We start from the raw sequence: 17593 nt of genomic DNA, 5'->3' as shown, positions 1-17593 counted from the left end.
ATTATTACAGTCCCCTCCCCATTATTACAGCCCCCCATTACCGCAGCCCCCTCCCCACTATCACAGCCCCCTCCCCAAATTACCGCAGCCCCCTCCCCACTATTACAGCCCCATCCATTATTACAGCCCCCCCATCATCGCAGCCCCCTCCCCACTATTACAGGCCAACCCCCAAATTACAGCAGCCCCCTCCCCATTACCCCCCTATTACAGCCCACCCCCCATTACCGCAGCCCCCTCCCCATTATTACAGCCCCCCCAAATTACCGCAGCCCCCTCCCCATTATTACAGCCCCCCCATTACTGCAGCCCCCTCCCCAAGTTTCCGCAGCCCCCTGCCCACCTTGTTCCCTTGTCGTCGTCGCCGGGCGGGGGTCTCAGGGCCGGGGGGAGCCCCCGCGGTTCTGGGGGGGGGGTCCCGCCAAGGCCTCGCCCCCCCCCCAGGGGGGTTTGGTGGTGGGGGATGGGGAGGGGTCGCCGCCCCCCCCTCCCCCCCCCGGGGGGGTCCCGCGGTCCCGCAGCGCGGGGGGGGGAGGGGCGGCCGCGGGGGCGGGGCGCTCGAAGGGCTCCGAGGGGGAGGAGCCTCCGCCGGCCCCGCCCCCGGCCCCGCCCCCTCCGCTGTCCGAGCGCTCCCGGGGCAGCAGGCCTGGAAATGGGGGGGGATGGGGTTAGAGACCCCTCCCCAAAATACAGAGAGACCCCAGAGACCCCTCCCCAAAATACACAGAGACCCCAGAGACCCCTCCCCAAAATACACAGAGACCCCAGAGACCCCTCCCCAAAACAGAGAAACCCCCCCAATAATACCATAACACAGAGACCCCTCCCAAAATACAGAGAGACCCCAGAGACCCTCCCCAAAATAGAGAGACCCCAGAGACCCCTCCCCAAAATACAGAGAGACCCCAGAGACCCCTCCCCAAAATAGAGAGACCCAGAGACCCCTCCCCAAAATACAGAGAGACCCCAGAGACCCCTCCCCAAAATAGAGAGACCACAGAGACCCCTCCCCAAAATACCCAGAGAGCCCAGAGACCCCTCCCCAAACTACCCCAGAAATAGAAACTCCCAAAAACACCCAAAAATACAGAGACCCCTCCCCAAAATACAGAGAGACCCCAGAGACCCCTCCTCAAAACAGAGAAGCCCCCCGAATGATACCACAATAACACATAGACCCCTCCCCAAAAACACCCTAATAATACAGAAAGACCCCTCCCCATTTAACAGAGACCACTCCCCAAATTAAACAGACCCCTCCCAGGAACAGCCCAATACCACAGAGACCCCTCCCCAAAAACAGAGACCCGCTTCTAAAAAACACCCCAATAATACAACAGACCCCCACCCCAATAATACAAGGAACATCCCCAGAAAACTGAGACCCCCTCCCCCAAATCCCCAAATTCCCTCCCCCAAAAATCCCCCACCCCCCAAAATCCCCCTGGGACCCCCCCAAAATCCCCCAAATTCCCTCCCCCAAATCCCCCATCCCCAAAAATCCCCCTGGGACCCCCCAAAATTCCCCAAATTCCCTCCCCCAAATCCCCCACCCCCCAAAATCCCCCTGGGACCCCCCAAAATTCCCCAAATTCCCTCCCCCAAATCCCCCACCCCCAAAATCCCCTGGGACCCCCAAAAATCCCCAAATTCCCTCCCCCAAAATTCCCCCCTAAGCCCCCTGGGACCCCCAAAAATCCCCCCGGAACCTCCTCAAGACCCCCCTAAATCTCCCCCAGACCCCTCAAACTCCCCTGAAATTGCCCTGAGACCCCTCCAGGACCCCCCAAAGCCCCCCGAGACCCCTCCTCACCCGAGGGGTGCACTCCGGCCCCATAGAAATCCACGTGTGGGGCGCGGGGAGGGGGCAGCAGCCGGGGGTCCACGTAAGGGGGAGGGGGCAGCATCACCCAGCGGGGGTCGAAGCCCAATTGGGGCAGGGCCGGGGGTCTCCCCAGCGCCCCAAAGAGCTTGGGGGGCCCGGCGGGGGTCCCGAGAGCGCCCAGAGATGGGGAGGGGGCTGCGCTCGGGGGGGGCGCCGGGGGGGGCCCGTGCTGCTGCTGCTGCTGCTGCTGCTGCTGCCACTGCTGCTGCTTCAGGAGCTGCTCCTGGGGAGGGGGAGATAGGGTGAGACCCCTCCCCAAATAACCCCTGAGACCCCCAGAGTGGGGGGAAACACCTGAGACCCCCACCCAAATAACCCCTGAGACTCCCAGAATGGGGGAACCACCTGAGACCCCTCCCCAAATAACCCCTGAGACCCCCAGAGTGGGGGGAACCACCTGAGACCCCTCCCCAAATAACCCCTGAGACCCCTCCCCAAATAACCCCAGCCCCACTGCTGCTGCTGCTGCCACTGCTGCTGCTTCAGGAGCTGCTCCTGGGGAGGGGGAGATGGGTGTGAGACCCCTCCCCAAATAAACCCTGAGACTCCCAGAATGGGGGGAACCACCTGAGACCCCTCCCCAAATAACCCCTGAGACCCCCAGAGTGGGGGGAACCACCTGAAACCCCTCCCCAAATAACCCCTGAGACCCCCAGAGTGGGGGGAACCATCAGAGACCCCCACCCAAATAACCCCTGAGACCCCCAGAGTGAGGGGAATCACCTGAGACCCCTCCCCAAATAACCCCTGAGACCCCCAGAGTGGAGAGAACCACCTGAGACCCCCACCCAATTAACCCCAGCTCTGCTGCTGCTTCAGGAGCTGCTCCTGCGGGGGAAACGGGGTGAGACCCCTCCCCAAATAAACCCTGAGACCCTCACCCAAATAACCCCTGAGACCCCAGAGTGGGGGGAACCACCTGAGACCCCTCCCCAAATAACCCCTGAGACTCCCAGAATGGGGGGAACCACCTGAGACCCCTCCCTAAATAACCTAGACTGGAGGAAATGGGGTGAGACCCCTCCTCAAATATCCCCAAAAACCCCCAGATTTGGGGGAACCATCAGTGACCCCCACCCAAAGACCCCTGGAGTGAGTGAGGGAAATTGAGACCCCCAGCAAATTGGAAGAAACATCTGAGACCCCTCCCCAAATAATCCCAGAGAGGGAAAATGGGGTGAGACCCCACAGGGACCCCCTCCCCAATACCCCAAACCCCCTCCCCACATTCCGAGCCCCCTCCCCAAATTCCGGCGCCCCCTCCTCACTCACCTGCTGCTGCCGCTGGAAGCGGGGGGCAGCGATTTCTGGTACTTGGGGTACTGAGGGGGCGGAGCCGGAGGGGGCGGGGCCTGCCGGGGGGCGGGGCCGCCCCGCCCTCGCCCTTGGGGTCTCCTCCCCCTGCCTTGGGGGGCGTGGCCACGGCCGGAGGGGGCGGGGCCGGCTCCTGGGGGGGCTCCGGGGGGGGCTCTGGGGCTGGGGGCTCTGTGGGGGAGGGGAAAAATGGGGGGGGGGGGGATTAGGGGGGGTCTGTGCCCCCTCCCCCATCACTGTGGGGAACCCCCAGACCCAAATCCAGCCCCAGACCCAAATCCAGCCCCAGGGGAATGCTCGGGGGGGGGGGTCTTGTGAGTGAGACCCCTCCCCAAATTCCTCACCTGCAGCTCCAAGGGCTCCTCTAGACCCCCCAAAACTCCCACAGACCCCTCCCCAAATTACCCAAACCCCTCCCCAAACCCTCCCAGACCCCTCCCCAAATTCCCCAAACCCCCCAAGCCTTCCCAGACCCCTCCCCAATCATGACCTGTCCCCTTCCCACCACCCCTAAATCCACCCAGACCCCTCCCCAAATTCCCCAGACCCCCCAGACACACCAAGCCCCCTGAGACCCTTCCTCAAAACCCCCCAACCCTTCCCCAAATTCCCCACACCCCCCTCCCTGAGACCCCTCCCCAAATCCCCCAGACCTCTCCCCAACCCGAGACCCCTCCCCAATTTCCCACCTGCCCGCTCCCCAATGCCCCTAAACCCAGAGACCCCCCCCGAACCGCCCAATGCCCCTGAGACCCCTCCCCAATTTCCCACCTGCCCTTCCCCAATGCCCCTAAACCCACCCAGACCCCTCCCCAATTTCCCACCTGCCCTCTCCCCAATGCCCCTAAACCCACCCAGACCCCTCCCCAAATTCCCGAACACCCCAACTGGGGAGACCCCTCCCCAATTTCCCACCTGCCCCTGCCCCAACGCCCCTAAAACCCACCGAGACCCCTCCCCAATTTCCCACCTGCCCCCTCCCCAATGCCCCTAAACCCACTGAGACCCCTCCCAAATCCCCCCAAGAGACCCCTCCCCAATTTCCCACCTGCCCCCTCCCCAACGCCCCTAAAACCCAGACCCCTCCCCAAATTCCTGAACCCCCCCAATCGTGGAGACCCCTCCCCAATTTCCCACCTGCCCCTCCCCAATGCCCCTAAACCCACCCAGACCCCTCCCCAATTTCCCACCTGCCCCTCCCCCGCCGCTCTCCTTCTCCTCCCGCTGCTCCTCGCCGTGGGGGAGGGGCGTCACCCCTGGCTCCTCCCCCTGGGCGGGTCCCGGCGCCGCTGGGGGCGGGGTCTCGGCTCCGTGGGGGGCGGGTCCCGGGGGAGCCGGGGGCGTGGCCGTGGGCGTGGCAGAGGGGGCGGGGCCCGGGGGGCGGCGCTCGGGCGGGGCCCCGAATTTCTCGTCGAGGCGTTTGAGCTTCTCGGCGCAGGCGGCGCGGCGCTGCTCGGCCATGCGGCGCTCCTCGGCCTCGCGGCGGCGCCGCGCCCGCGCCACGGCCTGGGAGAGCTCGGCGCAGCTCTGCCGGCGGCGGCGGCGCCAGGCCTCGTCTTCATCCTAAAGGTGAGATATCACACCTGTGAGACACCTGAGATACACCTGGGTACACCTGAGATACACCTGTGTGAGCCCTGACTGCACCCATGTACTGCTAAACCACAGCCACGGCCTGGGACAGCTCGGCACAGCTCTGCCGGCGGCGGCGGCGCCAGGCCTCATCTTCGTCCTGCAGGTAAAATAATGTACCTGAGATACACCTGAGTATACCTGTGATACACCTGGGTACAGCTATGTATGTGTATGGATAAACTACAGCCACGGCCTGGGACAGCTCGGCACAGCTCTGCCGGCGGCGGCGGCGCCAGGCCTCGTCCTCATCCTAAAGATAAATTAATACACCTGTGATACACCTGTATGACACCTGTGTGTGGCTGTGTGAGCCCTGACTGTGCCTATGTACAGCTAAACCACAGCCACGGCCTGGGACAGCTCGGCACAGCTCTGCCGGCGGCGGCGGCGCCAGGCCTCGTCCTCATCCTAAAGGTGAGATAATGCACCTGTAATACACCTGAGATACACCTGGCTACACCTGAGCACACCTGTGACACACCTGGGTACATCTGTGACACACCTGGGTACAGCTACAAACATCTGGATATCACACCTGTCACACCTGTGCACGCCTGTATCACACACCTGTACACACACCTGTGTCACACACCTGTACACACACCTGTACACACACCTGTATCACACACCTGTATCACACACCTGTGTCACACACCTGTACACACACCTGTATCACACACCTGTGTCACACACCTGTGTCACACACCTGTATCACACACCTGTACACACCTGTACACACACCTGTCTGTACACACACCTGTGTCACACACCTGTGTCACACACCTGTATCACACACCTGTGCACACACACCTGTACACACACCTGTGTCACACACCTGTACACACACCTGTGTCACACACCTGTACACACACCTGTGTCACACACCTGTACACACACCTGTCACACACCTGTACACACACCTGTACACACACCTGTATCACACACCTGTACACACACCTGTGTCACACACCTGTATCACACACCTGTGCACACACCTGTGTCACACACCTGTACACACACCTGCACACACACCTGTACACACACCTGTCACACACCTGTACACACACCTGTACACACACCTGTATCACACACCTGTACACACACCTGTACACACACCTGTATCACACACCTGTACACACACCTGTATCACACACCTGTGCACACACACCTGTACACACACCTGTGTCACACACCTGTACACACACCTGTGTCACACACCTGTACACACACCTGTGTCACACACCTGTACACACACCTGTGTCACACACCTGTATCACACACCTGTCACACCTGTCACACCTGTCACACCTGTCCATTCCCACTCACCGGAAGCTCGTTGGGCGTGGCCCAGCTGCCGCGGTTGGGCGGGGGCGGCGGAGGGGGCGGGGCCCTGGTGGGCGGGGCCGGGGTGGGCGGAGCCTCCTTGGGTCCCTCCGGGGCGCTTTGGGGGGGGGCGGCTCCTCCTTGGCGGGGGGCGGAGCCTCGGCTGTGGGCGGGGCCGGGGGCTCGTTCTCCTTCCTGATTGGAGGGAACACAGCGGGGGGGGGGGGTTATGCGGTGATTTTGGGGGGAATTTGGGGGATTTTGGGGCATTTTCCCCTTTTTTGGGGAGGGGTCTCACCCCTCATCATCCTCATCTTCGTCCCGCCCGTCCTCTTCGTCGCTGAATTTCAGCTTCTCGCTGTAATCGACCTCCTCGTGGGCTCCTGGGAGGGGCAGGGGGGGAAATGTGGGTGGGGTCCCAGAGACCCCCAAAACCCCTTAGAGACCCCTAAACCCCCCCAAAGACCCCTCAAATCCCCCCAAAGTCCTTTCAGACCCCCCAGGACCCCTCAAATCAACCCCAAATCCCCCCCAGGACACCCCAAATCCCCCCAGGACCCCCAGATCCCCCCCAGGACCCCCCAAATCCCCCCAAATTTATTCCAAATCCCCCCAGGACCCCCCCAAATCCCCCCAAACCCCCTCCAGGACCCCCCAATTCCCCCCCAGGACCCCCCAAATCCCCCAAAATCCCCCCAAATCCCCCCCAGGACCCCCCAAATCCCCCCAGGACCCCCCCAAATCCCCCCAGATTTATCCCAAATCCCCCCAATTCCCCCCAAATCCCCCCAGGACCCCCCCAAAACCCCCCAAATCCCCCCAAACTTCCCCCAAATCCCCCCAGGACCCCCCGAATCCCCCCCAAACCCCCACTGGGACCCCCCAATTCCCCCCAAATCCCCCCAAATCCCCCCAAAGCCCCCCGAATCCCCCCCGTACCCGCCCATCCGTCGTCGTTCTCCTGGTCCAGCTCATCGAACTCCCGGAGCTCGTCCTGGCGCAGGACGGGGGGGCGCGAGGGGGGAGACCCCCCCCGAGGGGGGCCCGGAGCCCCCCGGGGACCCCCCGGCCGTGGGAACCTGCGGGGACCCCGGAAATAACGGGGTGAGGGGCGGGAAATGGGGGAGGGGGCAGGATGGAGGGGAGGAACGGGGAAATTGGGGAGGGGGATTTGGGTCTGGGGTCTCCTCGGTGACTGGGGGAATTGGGGAGGGGGATTTGGGTCTGGGGTCTCCCTGAAATGTTTGGGGTCCCCGTTAAATGGGAACTGGGGAGGCGGATTTGGGTCTGGGGTCTCCTCAGTCATAGGGGAAATTTAGGGACCCTAGAAAGGGGAATTGAGGAGGGGGATTTGGGTCTGGGGTCACCCTGAAATGTTTGGGGTCCCCATTAAATGGGAACTGGGGAGGGAGATTTGGGTCTGGGGTCTCCTCAGTGACTGGGGGAATTGGGGAGGGGGATTTGGGTCTGGGGTCTCCTTGGTGACTGGGGGAATTGGGGAGGGGGATTTGGGGGGGTTTGGGGTCACCCTGGAGGGTCCAGGGACCCCAGAAAGGGGGAATTGGGGAGGGGGATTTGGGTCTGGGGTCTCCTCGGTCATAGGGGGAATTTGGGGTCCCTAGAAAGGGGAAATTGGGGAGGGGGATTTGGGGGTTTGGGGTCACCCCAACCACAGGGGAAAGTGGGGAGAGGGATTTGGGTCTGGGGTCAGCCCAAGAAAGGGGAATTAGGGAGAGGGTCTGGGGGGTTTGGGGCACCCTGGAGGGTCCGGGGACCCCAGAAAGGGGGAATTGGGGAGGGGGATTTGGGTCTGGGGTCTCTTCAGTCATAGGGGAAAGTGGGGGGGGGATTTGGGGACCCTACAAAGGGGGAATTGGGGAGGGGGATTTGGGGGTTTGGGGACCCCAAGAAGGGGAATTGGAGAGGGAGATTTGGGTCTGGGGTCTCCCTGAAATGTTTGGGGTCCCCGTTAAATGGGAACTGGGGAGGTGGATTTGGGTCTGGGGTCTCCTCAGTGACTGGGGAATTTGGGGAGGGGGATTTGGGGTTTGGGGACCCCAAGAAGGGGAATTGGAGAGGGGGATTTGGGTCTGGGGTCTTCTCAGTCACAAGGGAAATTTGGGAACCCCATAAAGGGGAATTGAGGAGGCGGATTTGGGTCTGGGGTCTCCTCGGTGAAACAAGAGGGGAGTGGGGAGGGGGATTTGGGGACCTCAAAAAGGGGAATTGGAGAGGGGGATTTGGGTCTGGGGTCTCCTCAGTGACTGGGGGATTTGGGGATTTGGGGTCACCCCAATCACAGGGGAAAGTGGGGAGGGGGATTTGGGTCTGGGGTCCCTGGAGCCCCCTCCCCACTCACCGCTGAGCGTCGGCGCCCCGGAAGGGCCCATAGGGCGGCGGGAAGGGCAGGTACGGGGGGTACATCTGGGGGGGGGGGCACGGAGTCAGAGACCCTCCCCAAATTCACACAGAGACCCCTCCCCAACATCACAGAGACCCCTCCTCAAATTCAGAGACCCCTCCCCAAAATCAGAGAGACCTCTCCCCAAAATCTCAGAGACCCCTCCCCAAAATCACAGAGACCGCTCCCCAAATTAACAGAGACCCCTCCCAAAATCACAGAGACCCCTCCCCAACATCACAGAGAGACCCCTCCCCAAAATCACACTGACACCCCTCCCCAAACCCCATCACCCAGACCCCTCCCCAAAACCACACAGAGACCCCTCCCCAAAATCAGAGACCCCTCCCCAAAATCAGAGACCCCTCTCCAAATTCAGAGACACCTCCCCAAAACCACAGAGACCCCTCCCCAAAATCACACAGAGACCCCTCCCCAAATTCAGAAACCCCTCCCCACAATGGGGCTGAGCCCAAAAATCCCAAAATCAGCCAGAGACCCCTCCCCAACATCACACAGAGACCCCTCCCCAAACCCAACCATCACACAGAGACCCCTCCCCAAAATCTCAGAGACCCCTCCCCAATATCACAGAGACCCCTCCCCACAATGGGGCTGAGCCCAAAAATCCCAAAATCAGCCAGAGACCCCTCCCCAAAATCAGAAATCCCTCCCCAATATCACAGAGACCCCTCCCCAGAGACCCCTCCCCAAACCCCAAAATCAGCCAGAGACCCCTTCCCAAAACCACAGAGAGACCCCTCCCCAAAACCAGAGACCCCTCCCCAAAATCACACAGAGACCCCTCCCCAACATCACAGAGACCCCTCCCCAGAGACCCCTCCCCAAATCCAAAATCACACAGAGACCCCTCCCCAAAATCACAGACTCCTCCCCAAAACCACAGAGACCCCTCCCCAAAATCACACAGAGACCCCTCCCCAAAACCACAGAGACCCCTCCCCAAAATCACAGAGACCCCTCCCCAAACCCCAACATCACACAGAGACCCCTCCCCAAACTCCAACATCACACAGAGACCCCTCCCCAAAATCACACAAAGACCCCTCCCCAAAATCAGCCAGAGCCCCCTCCCCACAATAGGGCTGAGCCCCACACCCCAAAGTCAGCCACAGACCCCTCCCCAAAATCACACAGAGCCCCCTCCCCACAATGTAGCCGACCCCCCCCCGTGTTTGGGGAGGGGGCTCCCGTACTCACAAAGGGCGGCATCACCCCCCGGTATGGGGGGAAATGGGGGGGGGGCCCGGGGGGGGCTCCGGCTCCCCCCCCCTCGGCCGGGGGCTCGTCGGCCCCGCGCCCCTCCCGCCAGCTGACACCTGGGGAGGGGGCAACGAGGGGTTAAATGGGTCTGGGGGCTTTGGGGGGACTGCAATGTGCCCCTCCCGCCAGCTGACACCTGGGGAGGGGGCAACAACGGGGGTTAAATGGGTCTGGGGGCTTTGGGGGGACTGCAACGTGCCCCTCCCGCCAGCTGACACCTGGGGAGGGGGCGACAATGAGGGGTTAAATGGGTCTGGGGGCGTCAAATGGGTCTGGGGGCAACGGGGGAGTCTGAGGGCAACGGGGGTTAAATGGGTCTGGGGGCTTTGGGGGGACTGCAATGTGCCCCTCCTGCCAGCTGACACCTGGGGAGGGGGCGACAACGGGGGGTTAAATGGGTCTGGGGGCAACGGGGGTTAAATGGGTCTGGGGGCAACGGGGGAGTCTGAGGGCAACGGGCGTTAAATGGGTCTGGGGGCAACAGGGGGGTCTGGGGGCGTTAAACGTGCCCCTCCCGCCAGCTGCCGCCTGGGGAGGGGGCAACAACGGGGGGGTTAAATGGGTCTGGGGGCAATGGGGGGGTTAAAGAGAGCCCTGGGGAATCAGGGGCAGGTTTGGGGGTCTCAGGGTTAATTTGGGGAGGGGTCTCTCACACACTCACCATGGGGGCGGGGGCTCGGTGCAGGGTATTTAGGGGGTCTCAGGTTAATTTGGGGAGGGGTCTCACTCACCGTGGGGGCGGGGGCTCGGTGCAGGGTATTTGGGGGGTATTTAGGGGGTCTCAGGTTAATTTGGGGAGGGGTCTCTCTCACTCACCGTGGGGGCGGGGGCTCGGTGCAGGGTTATTCTAGGTTAATTTTTGTTAATTTGGGGAGGGGTCTCACTCACCGTGGGGGCGGGGGCTCGGTGCAGGGTTATTTTAGGGATATTTAGGTTAATTTTGGTTAATTTGGGTGGGGGTCTCACTCACCGTGGGGGCGGGGGCTCGGTGCAGGGTTATTAAGGGGGGTCTCAGGGTTAATTTGGGGAGGGGTCTCACTCACCGTGGGGGCGGGGGCTCGGTGCAGGGTTATTTTAGGTTAATTTTAGTTAATTTGGGGAGGGGTCTCACACACTCACCGTGGGGGCGGGGGCTCGGTGCGGGGTTATTTTAGGGGGTCTCAGGGTTAATTTGGGGAGGGGTCTCACTCACCGTGGGGGCGGGGGCTCGGTGCGGGGTATTTAGGGGGTCTCAGGGGGTCTCAGGTTAATTTGGGGAGGGGTCTCTGTCTGTCACTCACCGTGGGGGCGGGGGCTCGGTGCGCGCCCACCCGACGCGTCGGCAGCGCCCCCCCGCTCGCGGCCGCCCCTCCCCCGCTCGGCGGCCGCCCCCAAACTGGGGAACTCCTCCCGCGAGAAGCGGCCGGGGAGGGGGGGCGCTCTGGCACCTGGGGGGGTCACAGCGGGGTCACGGGGTCACACAGGGGTCACACAGGGGTCACACAGGGGTCACAGGGGTCACACAGGGGTCAGGGGGACCCCAAAAACCCCGGGGAAATCCCAAAAACCCCAAATGAGGGGGGTCCCAAACTGGGGAACTGCTCCCTGTGAGAACCAGCCCAGGATGGGGGGGCACAGAGGGGGGACCCAATAATGGGGAGGGGTCAGCAGGGTCACAGGAGGTCACAGGGGATCCCAATAATGGGGAGGGGTCCCAAAAACCCCGGGGGAATCCCAAAAACCCCAAATGAGGGGGGTCCCAAACTGGGGAATTCCTCCCGTGAGAACCAGCCCAGGGTGGGGGGCACACAGAGGGGTGACCCCAATAATGGGGAGGGGTCCCAAAGCCCAATGGGAGGGGTCGGGGGCTCCCAAAGCCCAAGGGAGGGGGGGATCAAGGGGGCTCCCCAAAACCAGGGGTCCCCAAACCCTATGGGAGGGGTCAGAGGAGCCCCCAATGCCCAGGGGAATTTGGGGAGGGGTCCCAAAACCCAAGGTGAGGGATCAAAGGAGCCCCCAATGCCCAGGGGAATTTGGGGAGGGGTCCCAAAACCCAATGGGAGGGATCAGAGGAGCCCCCAGTGCCCAGGGGAATTTGGGGAGGGGTCCCGGGGGTCTCCCCAAACCCCAATGGGAGGGATCAGAGGTGCCCCCAATGCCCAGGGGAATTTGGGGAGGGGTCCCAAAACCCCATGTGAGAGATCAGAGGAGCCCCCAGTGCCCAGGGGAATTTGGGGAGGGGTCCCGGGGGTCTCCCCAAACCCTATGGGAGGGATCAGAGAAGCCCCCAATGCCCAGGGGAATTTGGGGAGGGGTCCCAAAACCCAATGGGAGGGATCAGGGGAGCCCCCAATGCCCGAGGAGAATTTGGGGAGGGGTCCCGGGGGTCCCCAAACCCTATGGGAGGGATCAGAGGAGCCCCCAATGCCCAGGGGAATTTGGGGAGGGGTCCCAAACCCCAATGGGAGGGGTCAGGGGAGCCCCCAATGCCCAGGGGAATTTGGGGAGGGGTCCCGGGGGTCCCCAAACCCCAATGGGAGGGGTCAGGGGAGCCCCCAAACCCCAGGGGAATTTGGGGAGGGGTCCGGGGGTCTCCCCAAACCCCATGTGAGGGATCAGGGGAGCTCCCAATGCCCAAAGGGAATTTGGGGAGGGGTCCCAGGGGTCTCCCCAAACCCCAATGGGAGGGATCAGGGGAGCTCCCAATGCCCAAAGGGAATTTGGGGAGGGGTCCCGGGGGTCTCCCCAGACCCCAATAGGAGGGATCAGGGGAGCCCCCAATACCCAGGGGAATTTGGGGAGGGGTCCCGGGGGTCTCCCCAAACCCCATTGTGAGGGGTCAGAGGAGCCCCCAGTGCCCAAAGGGAATTTGGGGAGGGGTCCCAGGGGTCTCCCCAAAACCCAATGTGAGGGGTCAGAGAAGCCCCCAATGCCCAAAGGGAATTTGGGGAGGGGTCTCGGGGCTCCCCAAACCCCAATGGGAGGGGTCAGAGGAGCCCCCAATGCCCAGGGGAATTTGGGGAGGGGTCCCGGGGGTCTCCCCAAACCCCATGTGAGGGATCAGAGGAGCCCCCAATGCCCAAAGGGAATTTGGGGAGGGGTCCCGGGGCTCCCCAGACCCCAATAGAAGGGATCAGAGGAGCCCCCAATGCCCAAAGGGAATTTGGGGAGGGGTCCCGGGGGTCTCCCCAAACCCCCATGTGAGGGGTCAGAGGAGCCACCAATGCCCAAAGGGAATTTGGGGAGGGGTCCCGGGGGGTCTCAGGGCTCCCCAGACCCCAATGTGAGGGGTCAGAGGTACCCCCAATGCCCAAAGGGAATTTGGGGAGGGGTCCCGGGGGTCCCCAAACCCCCATGTGAGAGATCAGAGGTGCCCCCAATACCCAAAGGGAATTTGGGGAGGGGTCCCGGGGGTCCCAAAACCCAATGGGAGGGGTCAGAGGAGCCCCCAATGCCCAGGGGAATTTGGGGAGGGGTCCCAAAACCCAATGGGAGGGGTCAGAGGAGCCCCCAATGCCCGAAGGGAATTTGGGGAGGGGTCCCGGGGGTCTCCCCACTCTCACCATCGGCGGGGGAACCGCTGGCCTGCGCCCAGGACTTTGCCACGCTTGGCGGCGGGGGGGGGTTCTGTGGGGAAAGAATTTGGGGAGGGGTCAGCACGGGGGGAGGGGTCAGCACGGATGGGGGGGTCACAGGGACACAATTTGGGGAGGGGTCAGCACAGGAGGAGAGGGCTCTCTGGAGCTCACAGGGAGGGTAATTTGGGTGGGGGTCCTGGGGAGGTTACAATTTGGGTGGGGGTCAGCACGGGGGTCCGTGTGGGGCTCACAGGGAGGGTAATTTGGGTGGGGGTCCTGGGGAGGTTACAATTTGGGTGGGGGTCTCACCTCGGGGGTCACAGGGAGGTTACAATTTGGGTGGGGGTCACAGGGAGGGTAATTTGGGTGGGGGTCCTGGGGAGGTTACAATTTGGGTGGGGGTCAGCACGGGGGTCCCTGCGGGGGTCACAGGGAGGGTAATTTGGGTGGGGGTCACAGGGAGGGTAATTTGGGTGGGGGTCTCACCTCGGGGGTCACAGGGAGGTTACAATTTGGGTGGGGGTCACAGGGAGGGTAATTTGGGTGGGGGTCACAGGGAGGTTACAATTTGGGTGGGGGTCACAGGGGAGGGTAATTTGGGTGGGGGTCCTGGGGAGGGTAATTTGGGTGGGGGTCCTGGGGAGGGTAATTTGGGTGGGGGTCTCACCTCGGGGGTCCCTGTGGGGGTCACAGGGAGGGTAATTTGGGTGGGGGTCCTGGGGCGGTTACAATTTGGGTGGGGGTCAGCACGGGGGTCCCTGTGGGGGTCCTGGGGAGGTTACAATTTGGGTGGGGGTCACAGGGGTAATTTGAGTGGGGGTCACAGGGAGGGTAATTTGGGTGGGGGTCACAGGGAGGGTAATTTGGGTGGGGGTCTCACCTCGGGGGTCACAGGGGTAATTTGGGTGGGGGTCACAGGGAGGGTAACTTGGGTGGGGGTCCTGGGGCGGTTACAATTTGGGTGGGGGTCTCACCTCGGGGGTCTCAGGGAGGGTAATTTGGGTGGGGGTCACAGGGAGGGTAATTTGGGTGGGGGTCTCACCTCGGGGGTCCCTGTGGGGGTCACAGGGAGGGTAATTTGGGTGGGGGTCCTGGGGAGGGTAATTTGGGTGGGGGTCTCACCTCGGGGGTCTCAGGGAGGTTAATTTGGGTGGGGGTCCCGGGGAGGGTAATTTGGGTGGGGGTCTCACCTCGGGGGTCACAGGGGTAATTTGGGTGGGGGTCACAGGGAGGGTAATTTGGGTGGGGGTCTCACCTCGGGGGTCCCTGCGGGGGTCACAGGGAGGGTAATTTGGGTGGGGGTCTCAGGGAGGGTAATTTGGGTGGGGGTCTCACCTCGGGGGTCCCCGGCGTCCCCGCAGGCGGCTGCGAATCCGGCGGTGACGGCGACTGCGGCGGGGGAGGGGCGGAGGGCTCGGAACTGGGGAGGGGGCAAACGGGGGGGGGTCAGGGGGGCGAGACCCCTCCCCAAATGGGGGAGACCCCTCCCCAAATGGGGGAGACACTTCCCCTAACGGGAGTCACTGAAGAGCAGCCCCGGGACCCCTCCCCATTAAAGGGGTCTGGGGGGGGTCACTGTGCCCCCTCCCCAATAATGGGAGCCGTGGGGTCGGGGGGTGTCACTGTGCCCCCTCCCCACCCACAGGGGTCACACTGCCCATATTGGGACCCCTCCCCAACAATGGGGGTCCCTGAGCCCACCCCCATTAATGGGGTGGGGGTCTCACCTGCGGGGGTCAGGGGGCTCAATGCCCATTCCCGGGGGTCCCAGCCCCGTTCCCGTTAATGTGGGGGAGGGGTCTCACCTGCGGGGGTCGGGGGGCTCGCTGCGGCTCAATGCCCATTCCCGTTAATGTGGGGAGGGGGTCTCACCTGCGGGGGTCGGGGGGGCTCGCTGCGGCTCGCCCATCCCCCAGCCCATCAATGCCCCATTCATTAATGTGGGGAGGGGTCTCACCTGCGGGGGGTCGGGGGGGCTCAATGCCCATTCCCGTTAATGTGGGGAGGGGTCTCACCTGCGGGGGTCGGGGGGGCTCAATGCCCATTCCCGTTAATGTGGGGAGGGGTCTCACCTGCGGGGGTCGGGGGGCTCAATGCCCATTCCCGGGGGTCCCAGCCCATCAATGCCCGTTAATGTGGGGAGGGGTCTCACCTGCGGGGGTCGGGGGGCTCAATGCCCATTAATGTGGGGGAGGGGGTCTCACCTGCGGTGGGGTCGGGGGGCTCGCTGCGGCTCGCCCATCCCCGGGGGGGGTCAATGCCCATTCATTAATGTGGGGAGGGGTCTCACACCTGCGGGGGTCGGGGGGGCTCGCTGCGGCTCGCCCATCCCGAGCCGTCGCGCGGGGCAACCAGGGCCACGTTGGGGGTCGTTGCCTTTGTTCTCGGCCTTCAGGCTGGGCAGGTGCGCGGGGCGGCGGCATCCGCCGGGTGGGCACCTTGCCCAGGCTCTGCAGCCCATGGCGGGGGGCGCCTGGGGGGGGAGAGACCCCTGAGTGACCCCCGAGACCCCCGACCTGCCCCTGAGACCCCCCAAACTGCCCCCCGAGACCCCCGAACTGCCCCCCGAGACCCCCCAAACTGCCCCCGGGACCCCCAAACTGCCCCTGAGCCCCCTGAGCCCTGCTGAACCCATCCTGAGCCCCCCAGACCTTGCCCAGGCTCTGCAGCCCATGGCGGGGGGGCGCCTGGTGGGGGCAGAGACCCCTGAGCGACCCCCGAGACCCCCCGACCTGCCCCTGGGACCCCCAAACTGCCCCCGAGACCCCCAAACTGCCCCCAACCCATATGGAAACCCCTGAGCTCCACTGAGCCCCCCCGCACCTTGCCCAGGCTCTGCAGCCCATGGCGGAGGGGGCGCCTGGGGGGGGGAGAGACCCCTGAGCGACCCCCCGAGACCCCCGACCTGCCCCCGAGGACCCCCAAACTGCCCCCCGGGACCCCCCAAACTGCCCCCGCGAGACCTCCCAAAACTGCCCCCGGGACCCCCAAACTGCCCCCGAGCTGCCCTGAGCCCCCTGAGCCCCCCTCAGACCTTGCCCAGGCTCTGCAGCCCATGGCGGGGGGCGCCCTGGGGGGGGAGAGAGACCTCCCTGAGTGACCCCCGAGACCCCCGACCTGCCCCCGAGACCCCCGACCTGCCCCCCAAAGACCCCCCAAACTGCCCCCCGGGACCCCCAAACTGCCCCCGAGCTGCCCTGAGCCCCCTGAGCCCCCCAGACCTTGCCCAGGCTCTGCAGCCCATGGCGGGGGGCACCTGGGGGTGGAGAGACCCCACTGAGTGACCCCCAAACTGCCCCCGAGACCCCCCGACCTGCCCCCGAGACCCCCAAAACTGCCCCCGAGACCCCCAAACTACCCCTGAGCCCCCTGAGCCTCACTGAGATCCCCCTGAGCCCCCCCGCACCTTGCCCAGGCTCTGCAGCCCATGGCGGGGGGGCGCCTGGGGGAGAGAGACCCCCTGAGTGACCCCCGAGACCCCCCGACCTGCCCCCGAGACCCCCGACCCCGCCCCCGAGACCCCCGAACTGCCCCCGGGACCCCCCGAACTGCCCCTGAGCTGCCCTGAGCCCCCTGAGCCTCACTGAGATCCCCCTGAGCCCCCCCGCACCTTGCCCAGGCTCTGCAGCCCATGGCGGGGGGCGCCTGGGGGGTGAGAGACCCCCTGAGTGACCCCCGAGACCCCCCGACCTGCCCCCGAGACCCCCCGACCTGCCCCCGAGACCCCTGAACTGCCCCCGGGACCCCCGAACTGCCCCCGAGACCCCGAACTGCCCCCAACCCGTATGGAAACCCCTGAGCTCCACTGAGCCCCCCAGACCTTGCCCAGGCTCTGCAGCCCATGGCGGGGGGCGCCTGGGGGGGAGAGACCCCCTGAGCGACCCCCAAACTGCCCCCGGGACCCCCAACCTGCCCCTGAGCCCCCTGAGCCTCACTGAGATCCCCCTGAGACCCCCACACCTTGCCCAGGCTCTGCAGCCCATGGCAGGGGGCGCCTGGGGAGGAGAGACCCCCTGAGCGACCCCCGAGACCCCCGACCTGCCCCCGGGACCCCCCAAACTGCCCCCCGAGACCCCCAAACTGCCCCCGAGACCCCCAAACTGCCCCCAACCTGTACTGAGCCCCCTGAGCCCCCCAGACCTTGCCCAGGCTCTGCAGCCCATGGTGGGGTGCGCCTGGGGGGAGAGACCCCCT

The 17593-nt window shown here is 64.2% G+C and overlaps 1 protein-coding gene across 1 annotated transcript; it reads right to left on the bottom strand.

The window, feature by feature from the left end:
• Positions 1-320: 320 nt before the first annotated feature.
• PRRC2A (proline rich coiled-coil 2A) lies at positions 321-15902 on the bottom strand. Its single transcript, XM_074529821.1, is given in 15 exon segments — positions 321-646; positions 1814-2108; positions 3158-3177; positions 3180-3370; positions 4390-4757; positions 5161-5242; positions 6161-6352; positions 6456-6540; positions 7097-7236; positions 8517-8581; positions 9780-9898; positions 11123-11269; positions 13385-13448; positions 14735-14819; positions 15692-15902. Coding segments are annotated over 15 exon segments (2253 nt in total). The 5' UTR covers positions 15823-15902; the 3' UTR covers positions 321-377.
• Positions 15903-17593: the final 1691 nt, after the last annotated feature.

Source organism: Zonotrichia albicollis, chromosome 31 (assembly GCF_047830755.1).
Source record: "Zonotrichia albicollis isolate bZonAlb1 chromosome 31, bZonAlb1.hap1, whole genome shotgun sequence".
Lineage (NCBI taxonomy): Eukaryota > Metazoa > Chordata > Aves > Passeriformes > Passerellidae > Zonotrichia > Zonotrichia albicollis.
Note: the sequence above shows the minus strand (reverse complement) of the source record. Positions and strands in the feature narration are given on the sequence as shown.